At 49.2% G+C, this 15,834-nt stretch overlaps 1 protein-coding gene across 5 annotated transcripts in view; it reads left to right on the top strand.

Moving 5' to 3' along the window:
- LOC102566162 (uncharacterized) overlaps positions 1–15,834 on the top strand; it is a 98,825-nt gene that overhangs the window by 25,744 nt on the left and 57,247 nt on the right. For all 5 annotated transcript variants that reach the window (XM_059725660.1, XM_059725659.1, XM_059725662.1 and 2 more), the window contains 6 exons: positions 4,620–4,871; positions 7,375–7,632; positions 9,914–9,964; positions 11,121–11,378; positions 14,466–14,528; positions 15,201–15,446. In XM_059725660.1, coding sequence (XP_059581643.1) covers positions 4,620–4,871; positions 7,375–7,632; positions 9,914–9,964; positions 11,121–11,378; positions 14,466–14,528; positions 15,201–15,446 — 1,128 coding nt within the window. The remainder of the gene's footprint in view (positions 1–4,619; positions 4,872–7,374; positions 7,633–9,913; positions 9,965–11,120; positions 11,379–14,465; positions 14,529–15,200; positions 15,447–15,834) is intronic.

Here is a 15,834-nt window from a genome sequence, read left to right as displayed (position 1 = left end):
GACTTTTCATTTTTACTTAATTGAATCTGTACAGGTATCTGAATTAAGGGGCTAATATTAACGTTATATACCAGTCTCCAGCTTGCTACTGCCCCCATTGTGGCCCCTTTCTTTGGGTTTGGGCTGGCCAGACTCCCTAGGCCACTTGATTAGGCAGAGAAAGTGCTGATGGCCCTGTGTGTGCCTGGGAAAATGTTGACAGTTTTGACCTCAGGGCAGAGAAACTCTCTGGTGACACTGTTGGTGGCACAGAAGGCTTCGTTTTTGGGCTTGCCCTCTTGGTACAATGTTTAGCCCACAGCCCTTTCAAGACATTGGTGGGCAGTCTATCTATTTGCACCTTATTGAAACAGGCAGCTAACAAGTCTTTCCATATTTTTGCTTGCGAAGTCTTGGGTTGGTCTTTCTCAGCTTTTCTTAACAATTCAGGTGGGTCAGGGGGTTTATCTTTTACTGAGGCCACTGCCATGGCCTTGGCAGTTTTTGTCGGTTTGGTAAGCCTTGGCTTCTGCAAAATGGTAAATTGCCAGATTGCATCTCTTACCAGGTGATTCAATGCCTTCGGCTCCAAGGCCAACAGGGTTGAGGTGTACTTTGTGGGTGCTTGTTGGCAAAAACTCCTCCACAACAGTGCTGTCACGATTTCTGCATCTGGCGTGCGAGTCCAAACTGCTGCACAAATGACTTTCGTTAGTGCTAAGTGATACAAGCAGCAGACAGCCTTCCCTAAATTAGCCCATGCCTGAGGGGCAGTGTTAAGCTCTTCTTCCATATTTCCATATAACTGGCTATAGTGGCTTGGAGTGCAGCAGAAAACAAAATAACATTTTTATCACCTTCTGCAAACTGATTTAACTGGAGCTCAGGGTGCAGAACCATTTTTGTGGCCTCAGCTCTATTCACTGAAATTGCAAATGCCCCTTCACTGTACATGTAAATTAGCCAGTTTATTACTGGCTTTTCTGGCCTGAATTCATGCTGCTTTTGAATATTTTTAATCTCTGCACAGGTAAAGGAATTCAGCTCTGTTCGGGGATTCTCTTTTTGCAGCCTTGAACGAGTTATCACCATGGGAAAAACTTGGCTGAGTTTCTCCCTTGGGGTGGGGAAGGCCTGGCTAGGTTCTTCCCTCTGGGCAGGAACATACGGGAGTGTTTCAGCACCAGGCTTGTTATCAATCTTATCCCTTTGATCTTTCCAGAGCTCAGCTTCTGGTTTATCTCTATACAGATACTTGTAGAAGGATGGCTCCACAGCCTGTGCTAACTGCACTCCCTTCTGGAGGGAAGCGGCCACGTGCGCAATCATAATTTTTTCTTCCCTCCATTTTAAAGTCTCTAAATGGCTCTGTGTAGCTTGCAAAGCCTTGCACACCACACTGTTAAAATCCTTTTCTTTTCTTAATTCCCTCTCAAGCTGGGTTACTGGGTCTTTTAGGGATTGGTTCTCTTGATGGAGCTGAGTGGCTTCCTCTGCTCCCAGTCTTAGGCAAGTTGTCAGCAGCCAGGACAGGCATCCTTTCTTAGGTCTGCCCTTCTGCACAGCAGTGAACACAGTCCAGTGACAGGGTACTGTGGTGGGATTGCTCCAGGTGGGTCTTAACCTCTCTTTATCCCACCCCGGATTCTTAATACTCATAACTTCATCTATTAAAGCAATCAGTGGGGTCCACCCCTCTGAACCATTCCTCCCCTCCAAACTCTCCATCCTCGATCCTGTTCATGATGCCAATTTTGTCACAGGGCAGCTGGGCACTGTGAGTATATCAATTTAGTCACACACTGACTGGATGCTGCAACTGTATCAGCCACTGGACTGTTTGGCTCGGGATCGAGGAGGCAGAGTTGGGAGTAAAGCAATGGCAAATTTATTATAGCTTACACACACACAACAGTTAACAGAAAGATAAATGTGATAAGCAGAGAATGCAGTATTAAAGAGCTAATAGCAAATAATAACAACAGATAATAACAACAGATAGATCAATCTGTCGCAGGCCAGCTGGGCACTGCAAGGGTATCAGCCACTGGGCTGTTTGACACAACAAATAGACAGACATGGATTGGCAACTTATCGATAGTCCCTCGATGCCAGATGCTTGCCAGGTGATTTCAGTGAAGTCAGGCATCCCCGATCGATGCCGTCGGAGGGATTACCAGGGAAGTTCCCTTGATCGGGATCCAAGCCTCACTCACACCGGGAGTCCGGGGTCTGGGCTTGGAACAGCGATGACCATTCTGTTACCTCCTTCCTGCTGGTCACCTGACTTTTTATACCTAGTCTTATGCTAATCTGTTGGCTTTAGAGCCACTCACAATCTTGCCCTATAGTTGTTACCCTATTGGATTAAAAGGTATGAAAAAATATTATAAAAGGTTACTGCCCAGACTCGGGTTTATCCAATAAGCAAATTACAATGCAGCATCTTCAGGTTTGAAATTAACATTACTCAACCCCTTTAGATGTCTTTGACTATGCTTTTTTAAGATGTGCTTTCCTGGAATGTGCTGGGTGGGCCAGGCGGTTGAATCCAGTTTTTATCATCAATGCTGGACTCTGAGCAAAAAACTGTTAGGTCAGCTAATCTCACAGCTTTAGCTTTGTCTTTGAGGCCTAGGCAGTTCCACAAACAGTTACAAGTTACATTTGTGGGTTACAAAAATACAAGCTTTATATTAGACAAAAATTCCAAATGCCTCCAAGAAGCACATATTCATTGCTTATTAATTTCTTTGGTTCTGGCCATCACACGGGGGGGGGGGCACTAGCACTCTTGGGAGGACATGTGCCCCCCATGTGCATCCCCTAAACCTTGCCTATGCACCATGGTTTGGTTCCCCTTGCCCTCCTGGCATCAGCAAGGGGCACAACTCTCCATCTCCACCTCCACTGGTGCCAAGCAGTCTGGGGCACCTCATCATGGCGAAACAGGGCTCCCAGCAACAGCGTTGGTCCTCCTTGCCCCATTCTGCCCTTCACTCTTAGTTCAGAGTAAGCAGAAGATCTACATGGAATGGAAAAAGAGATTGTTGAGAAAGGAGAGGGATCTTGGTCAAGTCTGAAAGGGCAGAACTAAAATGGGAATTGTGATGGATTCAGTTCAATTAGCCTTGCAAAAGAAAGAAAGAAAGGAAACAATAAAGAGTTCCTCAGTCATACGAAGAGGTCTCAGAGTGAGGAAATGGGGTTATTTCCCCTTGAATGTAGGATGGAGGGTGAGGGTAATTTCAGTGTGGGTCATCTGCTTAATAAATATTTTGCCTGTCTTCAAGAAAATGAAGATGTAATTGAAGGCAATAATAGGATATCAAATGGAAATGAAGGACATGTGTAGTTGAAATGGGGACCTATATTGAAGCAGTGGGGTTTTAAAAACACCGCTTCAATTTAGGGTCCTTTAAATGGCCAGGTCATTCACACACCCAAACTTACCTGCCTCTCCGGTGGGGGGGAGGGGAAGGTGAGTTGCCGGCAGGCAGAGTGGTCTCTGGGCTGTGGGGGGTAGGGGACTGTTACATCCCTCCATGGCAGTGGCAGCCTCCCCCTCAGGCGACACCCTCCCGCAGGCACTTGGCTTGGGCAGTCTGGGGGACACCGCAGCCATGGAGGGAAGCATTGGGCCCTGGTGCAGCTCAGGCAGGCAAGCAGGTTCCGCGGGGGGAAAAAGAAAAGATCAGAGGAAATTTAGTTTGCTGCACCCCAAGTCATTTAAGGCACATTACACCACCAAATTTGCTACAGCGGCTAGCATTACTGCATGATACACCTCTGACGCATGCAGACACAACACCAGTAAAGCAGTACAAAAGCATTTAACCCGCTTCAAAGTGTTATGCACACATCCCCCTCATTTAATCTACACATGGCTGAAGATGCCATGGTGGAAGTTACGTTATCAGAGGTAGGAGGTTGCTTGCTATGAGAAAACTCATCCCAGAGTATTTTAAGCACTGCCTTTTAAAAGTGGGGTGTGGGTCTTAAGTGAAGAAGCTGATTCCAGCATCAGCATATAAGCAGTGAAAAAAGGATCATGCTTAGGCTCCAGAGCACCCTTTAGCAGCTACAGAGGTGGAATAAGATTGGGAGCAAAAGCAGGGGTGTATGGTACTTATCTAGAAAGTTTGGGCCCCAGGTTGTAGGCCCCTCCTTGCACAGAAAGGATTTGAACTAGCATCCTGACAACTTTGTAGAAGAGCACTCTCACCACACCATCGCAGGGCAGCCATTGTTCCAGTCACTTTCTGGACTTCCTTTGGAAGATGAAACATTTCCCCTTACATTTAATAGCCATTGGGGAAAAGAGGGGAAGGCAGTGGCGGGGTGGGGGGGCGCGGAGTTTCTGCTCCGGAAGGGATTATTCCAGGCCAAAACCCAACTCCCCTTTCAGGGGCTGAATGCATGAGGAGAGCAGGCTGCCTCATCCCACAGCACTGTGCAGGATCTGCATCCCCTGAGTGCTGGGAAGCAGGGACAGGGAGTGTGACTCTCGATACAGGGATCAAGACTTGCTCACAAGTCTGGCTAGATGTCCCAAAGGAAGAGCCCCTAATAGCCTAGCCTCTAATCCCACTCACTCTGGGTAAGAATTTTTTTGGATGTCTTTACTCTCTCCCCATCAGGAGAACACACTGTTGAGAAGTACAGAAAGATGCTGATCGCAAAAACTCGCAAAGTGGATAGAGTCCTAGGCCTGCTCTCTGTAGCTGTGCTGGACATTGAGCAATACCAGAGCATCATGGCAGAGAAAACTGACAGAGGAAGAATGGAGAAGCTGTTTGATTTGGTGCCTCAGTGGAAGAACACAAGATACAAAGACGAGCTCCTCTGGGCAATAAAAGCAACTCAATTCTTAAACTGCTCAGACATTACAGGTAATCTCCAAAAGTCTGAAAATGAGCACCCAGTGGTGAAGCACAGAGGTGTTCATGCCAAATGCAGAGGGGGCAGGAGCTCATCCCCCTGGGAGTAATCCCCTTGCTCATCACTGCAGAATTGGCTTTAGGGCTAGAAATTGTCATCAAAATCCATGCAATAGAGTAATATGCCGTGGGCTTCTGGGAGTGTCTTCTTCCTGGGGAGAAGTGGGGAATCACTGGACTATCGTTGGTGCCATCAGGTCCAATCCATACAGTGCTGGATCCAGGTGCATCATACAAAACTTGGCTTCATGTCTTCAGTGAGCTGGGTTCCTATCATGCCAGCAGCTGCACATGTCTTGTTCTCTTCAGCAGGAGCTGTGCAGTGCCAAGAGATGGACAGGTGGCGCTTAGAGGCTTTGTGAACACATGATAAAGTGGGCCAGATGAGTCCTGCAGGGCTGCTTTGCAGACCAGATCCAGAGCACAGGACTGTGCCATTTGGCCCTGAGGACTTGAAATGTGTTCACAGGGCACCATTAATTGCCACATCTTCTGGAACTATGGCAGCCACTTCTCATCCCATTTCCAGATTTCTGACCTGTGGGATCCCTAAGGCCAGATGACATGGCCCTGCACTCTGCACCCAGACTGTGGGGCTGTCCATGGATCCAGAAAAAATTAGCTGTGGAACAAGAAGCATTAGCCTTAATTGTTGCAGTTTCAGGATCCATGACAATTAATATTGGCACTGCTTGTCTCACCAGCAAATTTCTAGCCCTGCAGACCTGATGACCAGACCATATCTTTGACACCCTGCTTTAGAGGGGCAAGATTACAGTCCATTGATACTGAAGACCTGTTTTTCAAGCTTAGGCATAAACCTAAAGTACAGTTACCATTCCCATATTGATTACCGCTCAGGTCAGAAAAGAGGCAGGTGACAGATGTGGAGCCTGGGCTTTTACTATTCCCAGCCTCAAAACAGAATAATTAACACTTATTCCAATGCCTGGCTATCTACCCACAGTGGTACAGTCCAGATTCTCAGCTGTACCAGCTGGGAAGATGCAGGAGGAAGACAGTATGCAGGCTTGCAGCAGGTCTCCTTGAATGTGTGAGGTTCTCCAACTTTTCCTCCAGTCTCTATTATTCTATTCTGCTAACAAGCTAACCTTTGCTGATGAGCAGGAATGTTGTCAGATCTGCAAAGGTTCACTCTGTGGTGCCCCCACAAATAACCCTCCACTTCACTCACACATTTGGAACTGTGGTCCCTAGAAAAGGACAAGGCTGAGAGGAGAGTGTTAGATGTGGCTGCTTCCTATATTCATTGAACAAGAAAATACTATCACCAAATAATAAGGTATTAAGCTGTTGCCTTCACCCCCTATTAATGCTTTCCAAATGGCAATTCTGGACAACCGGTGTCTAAACTGGTGGTTTTTACTAACAGATTTGATTCTACCTTTCCAGGCTACTGATTATTTATCCTATGATGAACCGTATCTTTTCATGCATCCACAGATGCATCGCAAGCAGAGCCAAGGAGGTGATCCTCCCACCATGTGCGACACTGGTCAGGCCACAGAGGGAGTATTGCATCCAGTTCTGGACGCTGCACTTCAGGAGGGATGTGGACAGCGTGTAGAGGGTCCAGAGGAGGCCACTCACATGATCTGGGGACAGCAGGGCAGACCCTATGAGGAGAGGGCAGAAAGAGATCTTGGAGTCATTGTTGACTCCAAGATGAACATGGGCCAACAATGCGAGGTCGCGGTCAGTTGGGCTAACCGTACCTTGTCGTGCATCCACAGATGCATCTCAAGCAGGGCCAAGGAGGTGATCCTCCCCCTCTATGAAGCACTGGTCAGGCCACAGCTGGAGTACTGTGTCCAGTTCTGGGCGCCGCACTTCAGGAGGGATGTGGCCAGCATGGAGAGGGTTCAGAGGAGGGCCACCCACATGATCAGGGGAGAGCAGGGCAGACCCTACAAAGAGAGGCTATGGGACCTGAACCTGTGCAGCCTTTGCAAGAGAAGGCTGAGGGGGGATCTGGTGGCCATCTATAAACTTAGTAGGGGGGACCAGTGGGGTTAGGGAGAGACCTTGTTCCCCCAAGCGCTTCCCAGGGTAACTAGGAATAACAGCCATAAGTTGCTAGAGAGCAGGATCAGACTAGACATTACAAGGCACTACTTCACAGTCAGGGCGGCTAGGACCTGGAACCAACTTCCAAGGGAAGCAGTGCTGGCTTCTACCCTGGGGAGCTTTAAGAGGAGGCTCGACATTTACCTGGCTGGGATCATTTGAGCCCAGTTTTCTCTCCTGCCCAGGGCAGGAGGTCAGACTAGAAGATCTACAAGGTCCTTTCTGACCCTACATCTATAAATCTATGACCATTTTGATCTATACAGCCCTAAACACATATTAGCCCTAAGCAGTCTATACTAACCCTAACAGTCTTCAATAGTCCAACCACTGTGGCAATTGGCTTCTTTCTTTTTGTCTCATCCAGTTCACCCAGCAGAACTTTTTATCGATTGGAACCGTGAGGAGCTGATTCAGCGAGTGTCCTCCATGGACACGGTCCTGGACCTGCTCTACCAGGATGGGCTTCCCACTGAGCAATATGAGAGCATCATGGCTGAGAAGACCGACCAGGAGAGACTGTGCAGGTTGTACCAGCTGGTGCCAAACTGGGACATATGGAGCAAGGTCCGGCTGTACTACACTCTGAAAGCAACTAACCGGTTCTTCACTGAAGAACTCAAAGGTAATACTAGCAATGGGAAAAGGCCCTACCTTTGCATTTCAGGGGCATGCTTTTGAGCCCGCTCGGAGGGGACATGAGTTCATTGCCTTGAGGATTAGTGCCTAACACGTCCTTGTGGCATTGGGCCATGGGAAAGAATTTTTATGGAAACAATACCAAACTAAAGCAGGCCTGCCAAACACTTCCATCCAGCCGGCAGCAATCACCAACAAACAAATTGTGCTCTGCCTAACCCTTCCACCCACACAGGTGGGAGCAAGGTGCCCCCCGCCCCCATCCCCCCAACATAACCTATTGCTTCATGGATGGAAGGGTCCAGCTGAGCCAGCATGCAGTTTCCACACAGGGCTGCTGCTACCACTGCTGAAACTCCCGGGACCTGCAGGCAGGACACTCAGTGTGTAGGTGCCTGGTGGGTCACAGCTTCAGCCAGCGCTGCACATCATTGTGAGGGGCACAGCCTCCCCCAGGCCATCTGTATCACCAGCACTCCCCAGCACACACGCACAGCCCTTGCACTCACACAGCTTGGGAGGGAAGCCCCACGTGCTAGAGCCAGCTGCCTTCATTGGCCCCTAGGGGAAAGCTCCTGGGGCTTCCCTCCCTTGCAGTGCAGCCTGTGGGGGAGGTGGGAGACAGCCATCTCCAGTGCACGGAGCATCCCTTCTCTGCCCGGTGATACAGATAGCCTGGAGGAGGCTGAGATCCTTGTGCAGCACTGGCTGGAGCTGTGTCCCACTAGGCACCTGCACTCTGAGCACCCCATCTGCGGCTGCTGTTCTATAGGGGGAGTACAGGGGGATGGGACTTACACCTGAGGGGCCTGGGGCAGAAAGCAGCCAGATCCAGCTTGCAGGGCTTCCCTCCTTTGCCCGGGGATACAGATGGCCTGGTGGAGGCTGAGCCTGTCTCTGCAATGTGCAGTGCTGGCTAGAGCTGTGCCCCAATGGCAGCCTGCACCCTGAGCACCCTACCTGCTGCTGCTGCACCATGGGGGGAGTGTAGGGGAGGACACCCCACACCCTCCCTCACTCCCCACAAAACCCACATGCCCACACCCTGCCCCCACAACCTCCCACATATACATAACTGCCCAACATACCCTATTCCCCACCACACACCCACACACCCTCAAAAACCCCTGCACACACATTCCCACACCCTACCAAACGTTCCCTCACATAGACCACACATATATCTACATACCCACCCAGCCCCTCATCCTGCCACACCCACGTGCACCCCCACCTCCACCACACCCCACCACCCACACTCTACCACACATCCACCCACAGCCGCACCCCACCATACACACCCCCATCCCACCGTACATAAGAATAAGAATTTACTTCTGAATTTTTTATGCAATCCTCTCTATATACACTACAGACACAAATCATGACGAAAATGTTATTCGTAATACAATTAAAATATGTTACAGTTGGTATTTGAATTCAGTTATATGATTAGTTTTTTTCTCCGGTTCTATGATGGCAACCCCCCCTCCCAAAATGAGTATTTTTGGAGGGCAAAAGGAGAGAATTCCAGTGGTTAAAGTCAGTGGTGGGACTTCTGCCCAAGATGGGGCAACTGTCAAGGGAGGGGGCTACCCGTGTGGTTCTTGACAGCTCACCAAAACTTGTTAAATGGCCCTCCACCCAAAATAATTGCCCATTCCTAAACTAGAGCATTCCATGCCCCAATTGTGGGTGTGATTCCTGTCTGGGCTGACATGGATGCAGTACTTGGTGCCAACAGGTCCGTTCCAGATGGAGCCGACTCCACCAGAAGACCCCAGAACTGGGCTGCACATGGCCCCAACAACTCCCACTCACTCCAGCAGAAGCTGCCTTGGTGGGAGGGACAAGCAGTCATGGACCCTGAGCAACTGGCAAAACCCACACCAGTGATTCAGTCTGTTTGTAAAATTCCCTTGGATTTCAGAGCTCTCTGGGCTTTGGGAGGAGAGTGATGAGATCTGGGTCCCACAGGGGATAATACACTTCATCACTCTGATGTCTGCTGTCCTAAGTAGAAGGGTTGAAGGCACTTACCTCTGCCAACCCCGGCCCTCCATTCTGGAAGGGGCATCACTCTTTAAGGTCCAAACTACTGATGTGGAGATGCTGGGGAGTAGGGAGGAGGCAAAGAAAATGAAGGCTTCCCCTCCCTCACCCCATCTTCTCCCATCTTCACTCCATTTCTCACTGAGGAACTGTGAAATGGCAGCGGCTCCCTCTTTCATTCTGTCTATCTCACACTCCCTTCCTCTCTCCCATAGGATCCTGTACCATTAGGCAGTGGCCAAAGGTTCCTACATCAAGAATTAAAGGTGGGTAAGAATAAGTCCAGTAGGGATAAACCTCAAGTTACTGCACCAAGAGATCTGTCTTGTTCACTAAACTAAACAGACTCTTCACTTTTGCATTACACTCCTGAAAATGAAGGAGCTGCTCCCAGGTGCCCCACTTCTCAACACCCTGTGAGCCACACCAAAGTGTCTGCCCTTGTTAGCATCATTTGAGGCTCATGCTGTGACACTGGTGCTGGGGGATGCCCCATGGAAGGCAGCAGTGGGCACTGACCTGAAGTCTGGTTCTCTCAGTCAGTCTCCAGCTGTGCCCCCAAGCTCCTCCCCATTTCCTTGCACATTTCCTTCCTTCCGTTGTCACTTCCTGCCCTAAATTCCTGTGCAGGGTTTTTGTGCAGCTGTTCAGCACCTCTTGTCTTGGGTACCAAAGCCAGCAGCATATCCGTGCTTAGTGTGGGGGCTCCCTATGATTGTCTGCAAAATGCTTTAGGATGCTAGGCATGGCTGGCACAAAGAAGGCCTCTCTCTGATGCACTTGGTACAAGGTCTGGACTTGGTTGCAGTCCTTGTGCTAAGGGCTGAGAGGGGTGGCCTCCTTCAGGACACGCCCTGAAGCAGCTTGCACACTGGAATATGTGATATGCAATGTGGTTGTGGTCTGAGCTTTGTATTAAGGTGTGCCTATGGGTCCTTCCCAAACTAACATGTGTTCTAAGGCCTAAATGCTCGGGGATCCACCGCATGCATGTGTGGAGAAAAAAAAAGAGTTTGCTTATCAAGGATCTGGTTGTACCTAACACATCTGGAGAACCATGGCAGCACGGAGGCAGGAGCCCTGACCTCCTTCTGCCCCTATACTGAGATGCAGCAGAAGGGCTGCTCCTCCGTGTGCCTGCATGTCATATTCTGGGGACAGACAAGGAAGAGGTGGGACTATGACCTGGTCTCCTGTTGCCCTGTGGAAGCAGGTGGGTGCACAGGAAGAGCAGGTTGCAACCTCCAATGTCACAGTGCAGTCAATGTGTCCCCCTGAGTGCTGAGGTTAAGGCCAGGCCTGTGACCCTGAGACACGATCTGTCCTGAAACCCTGTGGGGAAGGGTGGCTTTGCCGCAACACCGACTCAGATGTCTCTGAAGCGTCCAACATCTGATTTTGTTTGTTTGTTTTTAAATTCAGTTTTATCAAAGAAACATTTTGTTGATCAGCACAAAGAACAACTGATCCAGCAAGTGTCCTCAGTAGACAAAGTCCTGGGTCTGCTGTCCATTGATGTGCTGAGCCCTGACGAATACCAGTTCATCATGGCAGAGGGGACTGACAGGGAGAGGATGCAGAAGCTGTACAAGATGGTGCTGAGGTGGAACACAGTGAGCAAGGACCAGCTGTACTGGGCCCTGAAGAAAACCAACCAAAACCTCATCACAGAACTGCAGGGTAACAATCAGACCTAAGTAATAATGGTACCTTTGGGGTCCCCAACTCCAGGGAGGTTCATCGTTCCAAGCTAATTTTCGCTTGTTTTTCTGGATATTTGTCCCTTGCCTATAACCACCCTCTTAGGTCTCATGGAGGTGTTATGACCAATAACATCATGAGCATGAGAGATTATTTCTCTGTCTTACAGGAGATGACTTCTGTGATTGGTACCATCTGGTCTATTCCACACAGAGCTGTCTCCAATGCACATTGCTCTTCACACACCTCCACAGGCTGGGGATTGATTACTCCAGGATTTGTGGTCTCCCCTAGCCAAACCAAGGAGACCCCACGGCATAATCTAGCCCCTCTCCCAATAAGTCTTCCAAGCTAGGTCCAAAAGAAAACTGTATTGGTTACAAGGAGTAGGTTTGGAATAGGGAACAGGTTAGAGCAATATCAGAGAAATCCCTTAGAGCAAAGTGGCATGGTAGCCTTTGATCACACATCTGAGTTACTGCGAGCTGTATATCTAGTTAGATCTCAGCTAACTTACTCACAAGTATCATCCAGAGACTGTTGGAGATTCCCTCCGGAGGCAGGCAGTTCATTGATCATGAATTTCAAGAGGGAGAGCAAGTTTCAGATGATCCAGCTTCTCTTTGAATTTTCATCATGGATACTGCACCTCCTCCTGGGCAGTCCTTAACTTATATAGACCTTATGACCCCCATTTACCTGATCCAATGAAGGCCAGCAACTATTGGCTGCCAGCCAACCAATTTGAAGTGCATCACTGGTTGCCAGGCAGACTGGCAGGATCTTTAGCTGCCTCCCAGTCCGGTTGGCATTGCTCAGAACAATAGGGAGCTTAAGCCCCTCACCCAGGTATGTGATGCCAGTCATGTAGGCAGAGGGAGCAGGTTCCCCCCCTCAGGAATGTATCCAGTGCAGGTTACAACTCAGGGTTACCTGAAGCAGGTGGGACCAGAGGAGCCTGCCCTTTGCAATGACCATGGGAACCAAATTGTCCGGTAGCAGGGTTTGGGGAGACACAGAGATGGTATTCTGCCACACTCCCCACTTTTTGAGGTGGGTTTGCTGAGAGGGCATCTGGCAGATCCCTTATCCCATAGTGGGGAAAGTAAGTACAGAATAAGGAGAGGAGATAATAGACCTTTCTGTCCAAATTCAGGCCCTTCCTTCCAGCAGGGATTCCTCATTCTAAAGGAGGAAGTCATGGCACTGGGGTGGTTATGGCGTAGGAAGATGGATAGGAGTTTTGTTTGGAGAGAGATGGAGGAACAGCCTCCCTAACTCTTTAGACCTCTCACCATTTTATACTGGAGGCCTGGGCACTTGCAGTTGGGAAAGTGAGAGACCCTGGCCTCTGTCTGTCTGATTCTATAACAATGGTCTCGGTATGTGCCCCTTGCCCTCTTTTTCCTTGTTCTCCCCTGCAGGTCTACCTACCTGGGAGCCACTGTCCCTTGGTGCCAGGGAAGGATTTGCAAGTGAACGCTAAGCAGCCCCCTGGGGTAACACTTGGGGTGCTGACACAACTGCAGCTCCCAGCTGTAACTCAGAAGGATTTCTGCAAAGCGTTCTGAGTTACAACAGTACCCCAAACCAAACAGAAGTTCACTGTGGGTTGCAGGGAGGAGGGGAATCGAGCTGTGGGCGGGGAGCCTGCAGCCAGCTGCCCATAGCAGCAGCCGCTGCTGTCTGCCAGTGCTCCCTGTTTTCAGACGGGGAAGAGGGGAGGCAGTGGAGGGAGCTCATTCTTGGGGCTGCCCAGCTGGTCCTGAAGAGTGGGGTGGGTTAACTGGACCCCCCACACTTTAGGGGGGATGGGCTCCAGTATACCTTCCCCAGCCTTCCAGAGGGCTGAAAAACCCCCAGGCTAAACTCCCTTTCCCCACAGGCTGGGAGCTCCACAGACACAATACATAAGACACTCCATTTTGAAATATCTTTATCTCATACCGCATTAAATGAGGGGTCAGATTTTCATCCTATCGGCTGTTTTTGAAGCTGTCTGCAGCTGTGCATGTGTTTGGTCATAGCTATAAACTGCTTTGTGTGGCCAGATTGGGTGAAAATTGTCACTTCTGTCTGCACTTTTGGTTCTCCCTTGCATCCTTTTTGCTATGCACCTCTAGCTCAAAACCTATTTTTTGCCTGTATATATCCAGGCTTTACCTCTCGTTCTCCGCATTGGGCATATATGGTGGTGTTCCCTTTCTGGCCCTCATTTCCTTTCAACCATCTTGGTTCAAATGGGATGCTTTGCTGTTCAGCTACAATCTCCTGCAGCCTCCAGTTCTTCAAAGTCTGTTGGCTCCACTTCATGCTATGTCATTTGCTACCCATAGTACCTCTCTAAGTGCTCTTCCCTGTTCATTTTTTCCCTCTTTTCATTCTCATATTTCTGTGTATGTGGGTAGGCAAGTTCCCCCAGGCCCCTTCACTGAAATCTGTATCATGCACTGCTCCAAGTGCTGAAGCCCTCTTCTTTTGGTGTCATGTCCCCAAAACCTGTATTTTTCCTTTTTCCTGTTCCTTTTTTGTTCCAGTCATCCTGGCTTCTCTCAGGTCCTCAGAATTTTAGCTGTATCCTCCATTCACGAGGGACATGTGGTGTGTCCCTATTACCTGTGGGAGTGTACTGGTCCTGGGACAGAGTCTGTCTGAAAAGCCTTTGCTTTCTGGACAAGATGAGAGTATTGGACTGAGCTCCAAATCTACCCATGGGATCAACTTCTACCTCACCAATGACCAGAGTTTTTTGAGCTGTGCTGTCCATATGCACATGCCACATCCTGTGCTCTGCTCTTGCTCCCTTAGTGCCATCACATTCTGGAAATCTGCAGGTGACAGGAAAGTGGGGAAAAGAAAGTGCGTGTCACCCTTTGTGCCTGGGATGCAGAGTGAGGAAGAGTAAGAGGGACTCACACTGCACGGTAGTGTCAGGCCCAATATTGCAGAACTCAAGTGCATGACGTTTTTCAGAATATTTCTGTTTCTTATTGCAACACCCCAGATTGTAACACCCAGTTTATATAGATAACTGAGCATCTCATTTTCCTTGGCTTCTCCCCTTAGGAACCTCCAAGCCATCTGAGTTATCTGGTTCCAGTCTCAGCCAAGACACATTGGTGGCAGGAGGTGAGTAACTCTTATTCTCTCTCCCCTTTGCTTGGATATTGCTAGTGTTATTGAGTCTCAGCAAGTTACCTATCAGTCTTTTCCTGGTGAGGCATCCAGTCATTTGCCCAAAGGTGTTCACAGCATTCACCTGCCTCCTCACTTCACCTCCACCCCGATAGCAAAGCGTGGATGTATAGTGGCTCCCAGCCAATTCTGATCCAACACCAGGGTGGTGCAGTGTTTTGTGGCAGTCTGTAAAGTGCCTTGAGACTCCGTAGTGTTCAGGGAATAGCGAATAATAAGGAAGATTTGTTAATAAGGATCAGTTTGAGCCTGGTGTGCCTAGCATGCAGGGGAAGGAGGCAGGAACAGGCCTTTCCCATTCCTATTGCAGTCCCTATACTGAGGGAGAGCAGGAGGGCTGCCCCCACCATGTTGCCCAGGGATGCATAGCTCCAGGTCATTATCCTGCCTGCCATTGCTCTGAAGTGGAGGTAATGGAGCAGACTGAATCACCCCCTAGCACAGTGCACCAACCATGATCCCTGAGTGCCGGGGCTCTGGTCAGGGGCTCTGACTCTGAAGTCAAGATCCATCTCAGATTTTCCCTTAGGACTGGAAAGCTCTGCTCCTCATCTCAGTCATTCTGAGTGAGGGTTTCTTTGGATGTTTTCACTCTCTCCCCCTCAGGGAAACACATTGTTGAGGAGTATCAATGGAAGCTGATTGCAAGCACTCATGCTGTGGAGAAAGTTGTGGCCCTGCTGTCTGCAGATGTGCTGAACCCTGAGCAATACTGGAGCATCATGGCAAGCAGAAGTGACCAGGAAAAAATGTATAAGCTGTATGAGCTGGTACCTCTCTGGGACACAAGGCACAAGGATGAACTCTTCTGGGCAGTGAAGGCAGCTGGACCTTTCCTACGAAGGCGTTGTGGTAATGCGCAGAATTTGGAACAAGACCATTTTAGAGGGCAGTCCCAGGTGATCCCCCCAGTCCCATCTCAGAGGCAGCAGGGAGTTAACCCCTTGTTTATCACTGCACTGTTAGATCCAGGGATAGGATTTTTCACCATATTCCATGTGACAAAGTAGTAAGCGCTGTACAAAATTTCCCCACCAGTTTTGTTTTGATGCTTTTTTGACCTGTTCTGAGGTCGAAACAGCAAAATCAAAATGAAACAGATCTGGTCGAAACAGCCTCGAAACAAAACGAGGCAAATCAAAACATTTCCCCGTTTCAACGCTGTTTCGATGTTTCACCCAAAAGCTATAATGGGAAAGGTTGAAACATCCTATAACTTTGTCATTTCTAGATTTAGATA

The sequence above is a fragment of the Alligator mississippiensis genome, chromosome 4 (assembly GCF_030867095.1).
Source record: "Alligator mississippiensis isolate rAllMis1 chromosome 4, rAllMis1, whole genome shotgun sequence".
Lineage (NCBI taxonomy): Eukaryota > Metazoa > Chordata > Crocodylia > Alligatoridae > Alligator > Alligator mississippiensis.
The sequence above is the reverse complement of the archived record's forward strand: the minus strand, read 5'-3'. Positions and strand labels throughout refer to the sequence as shown.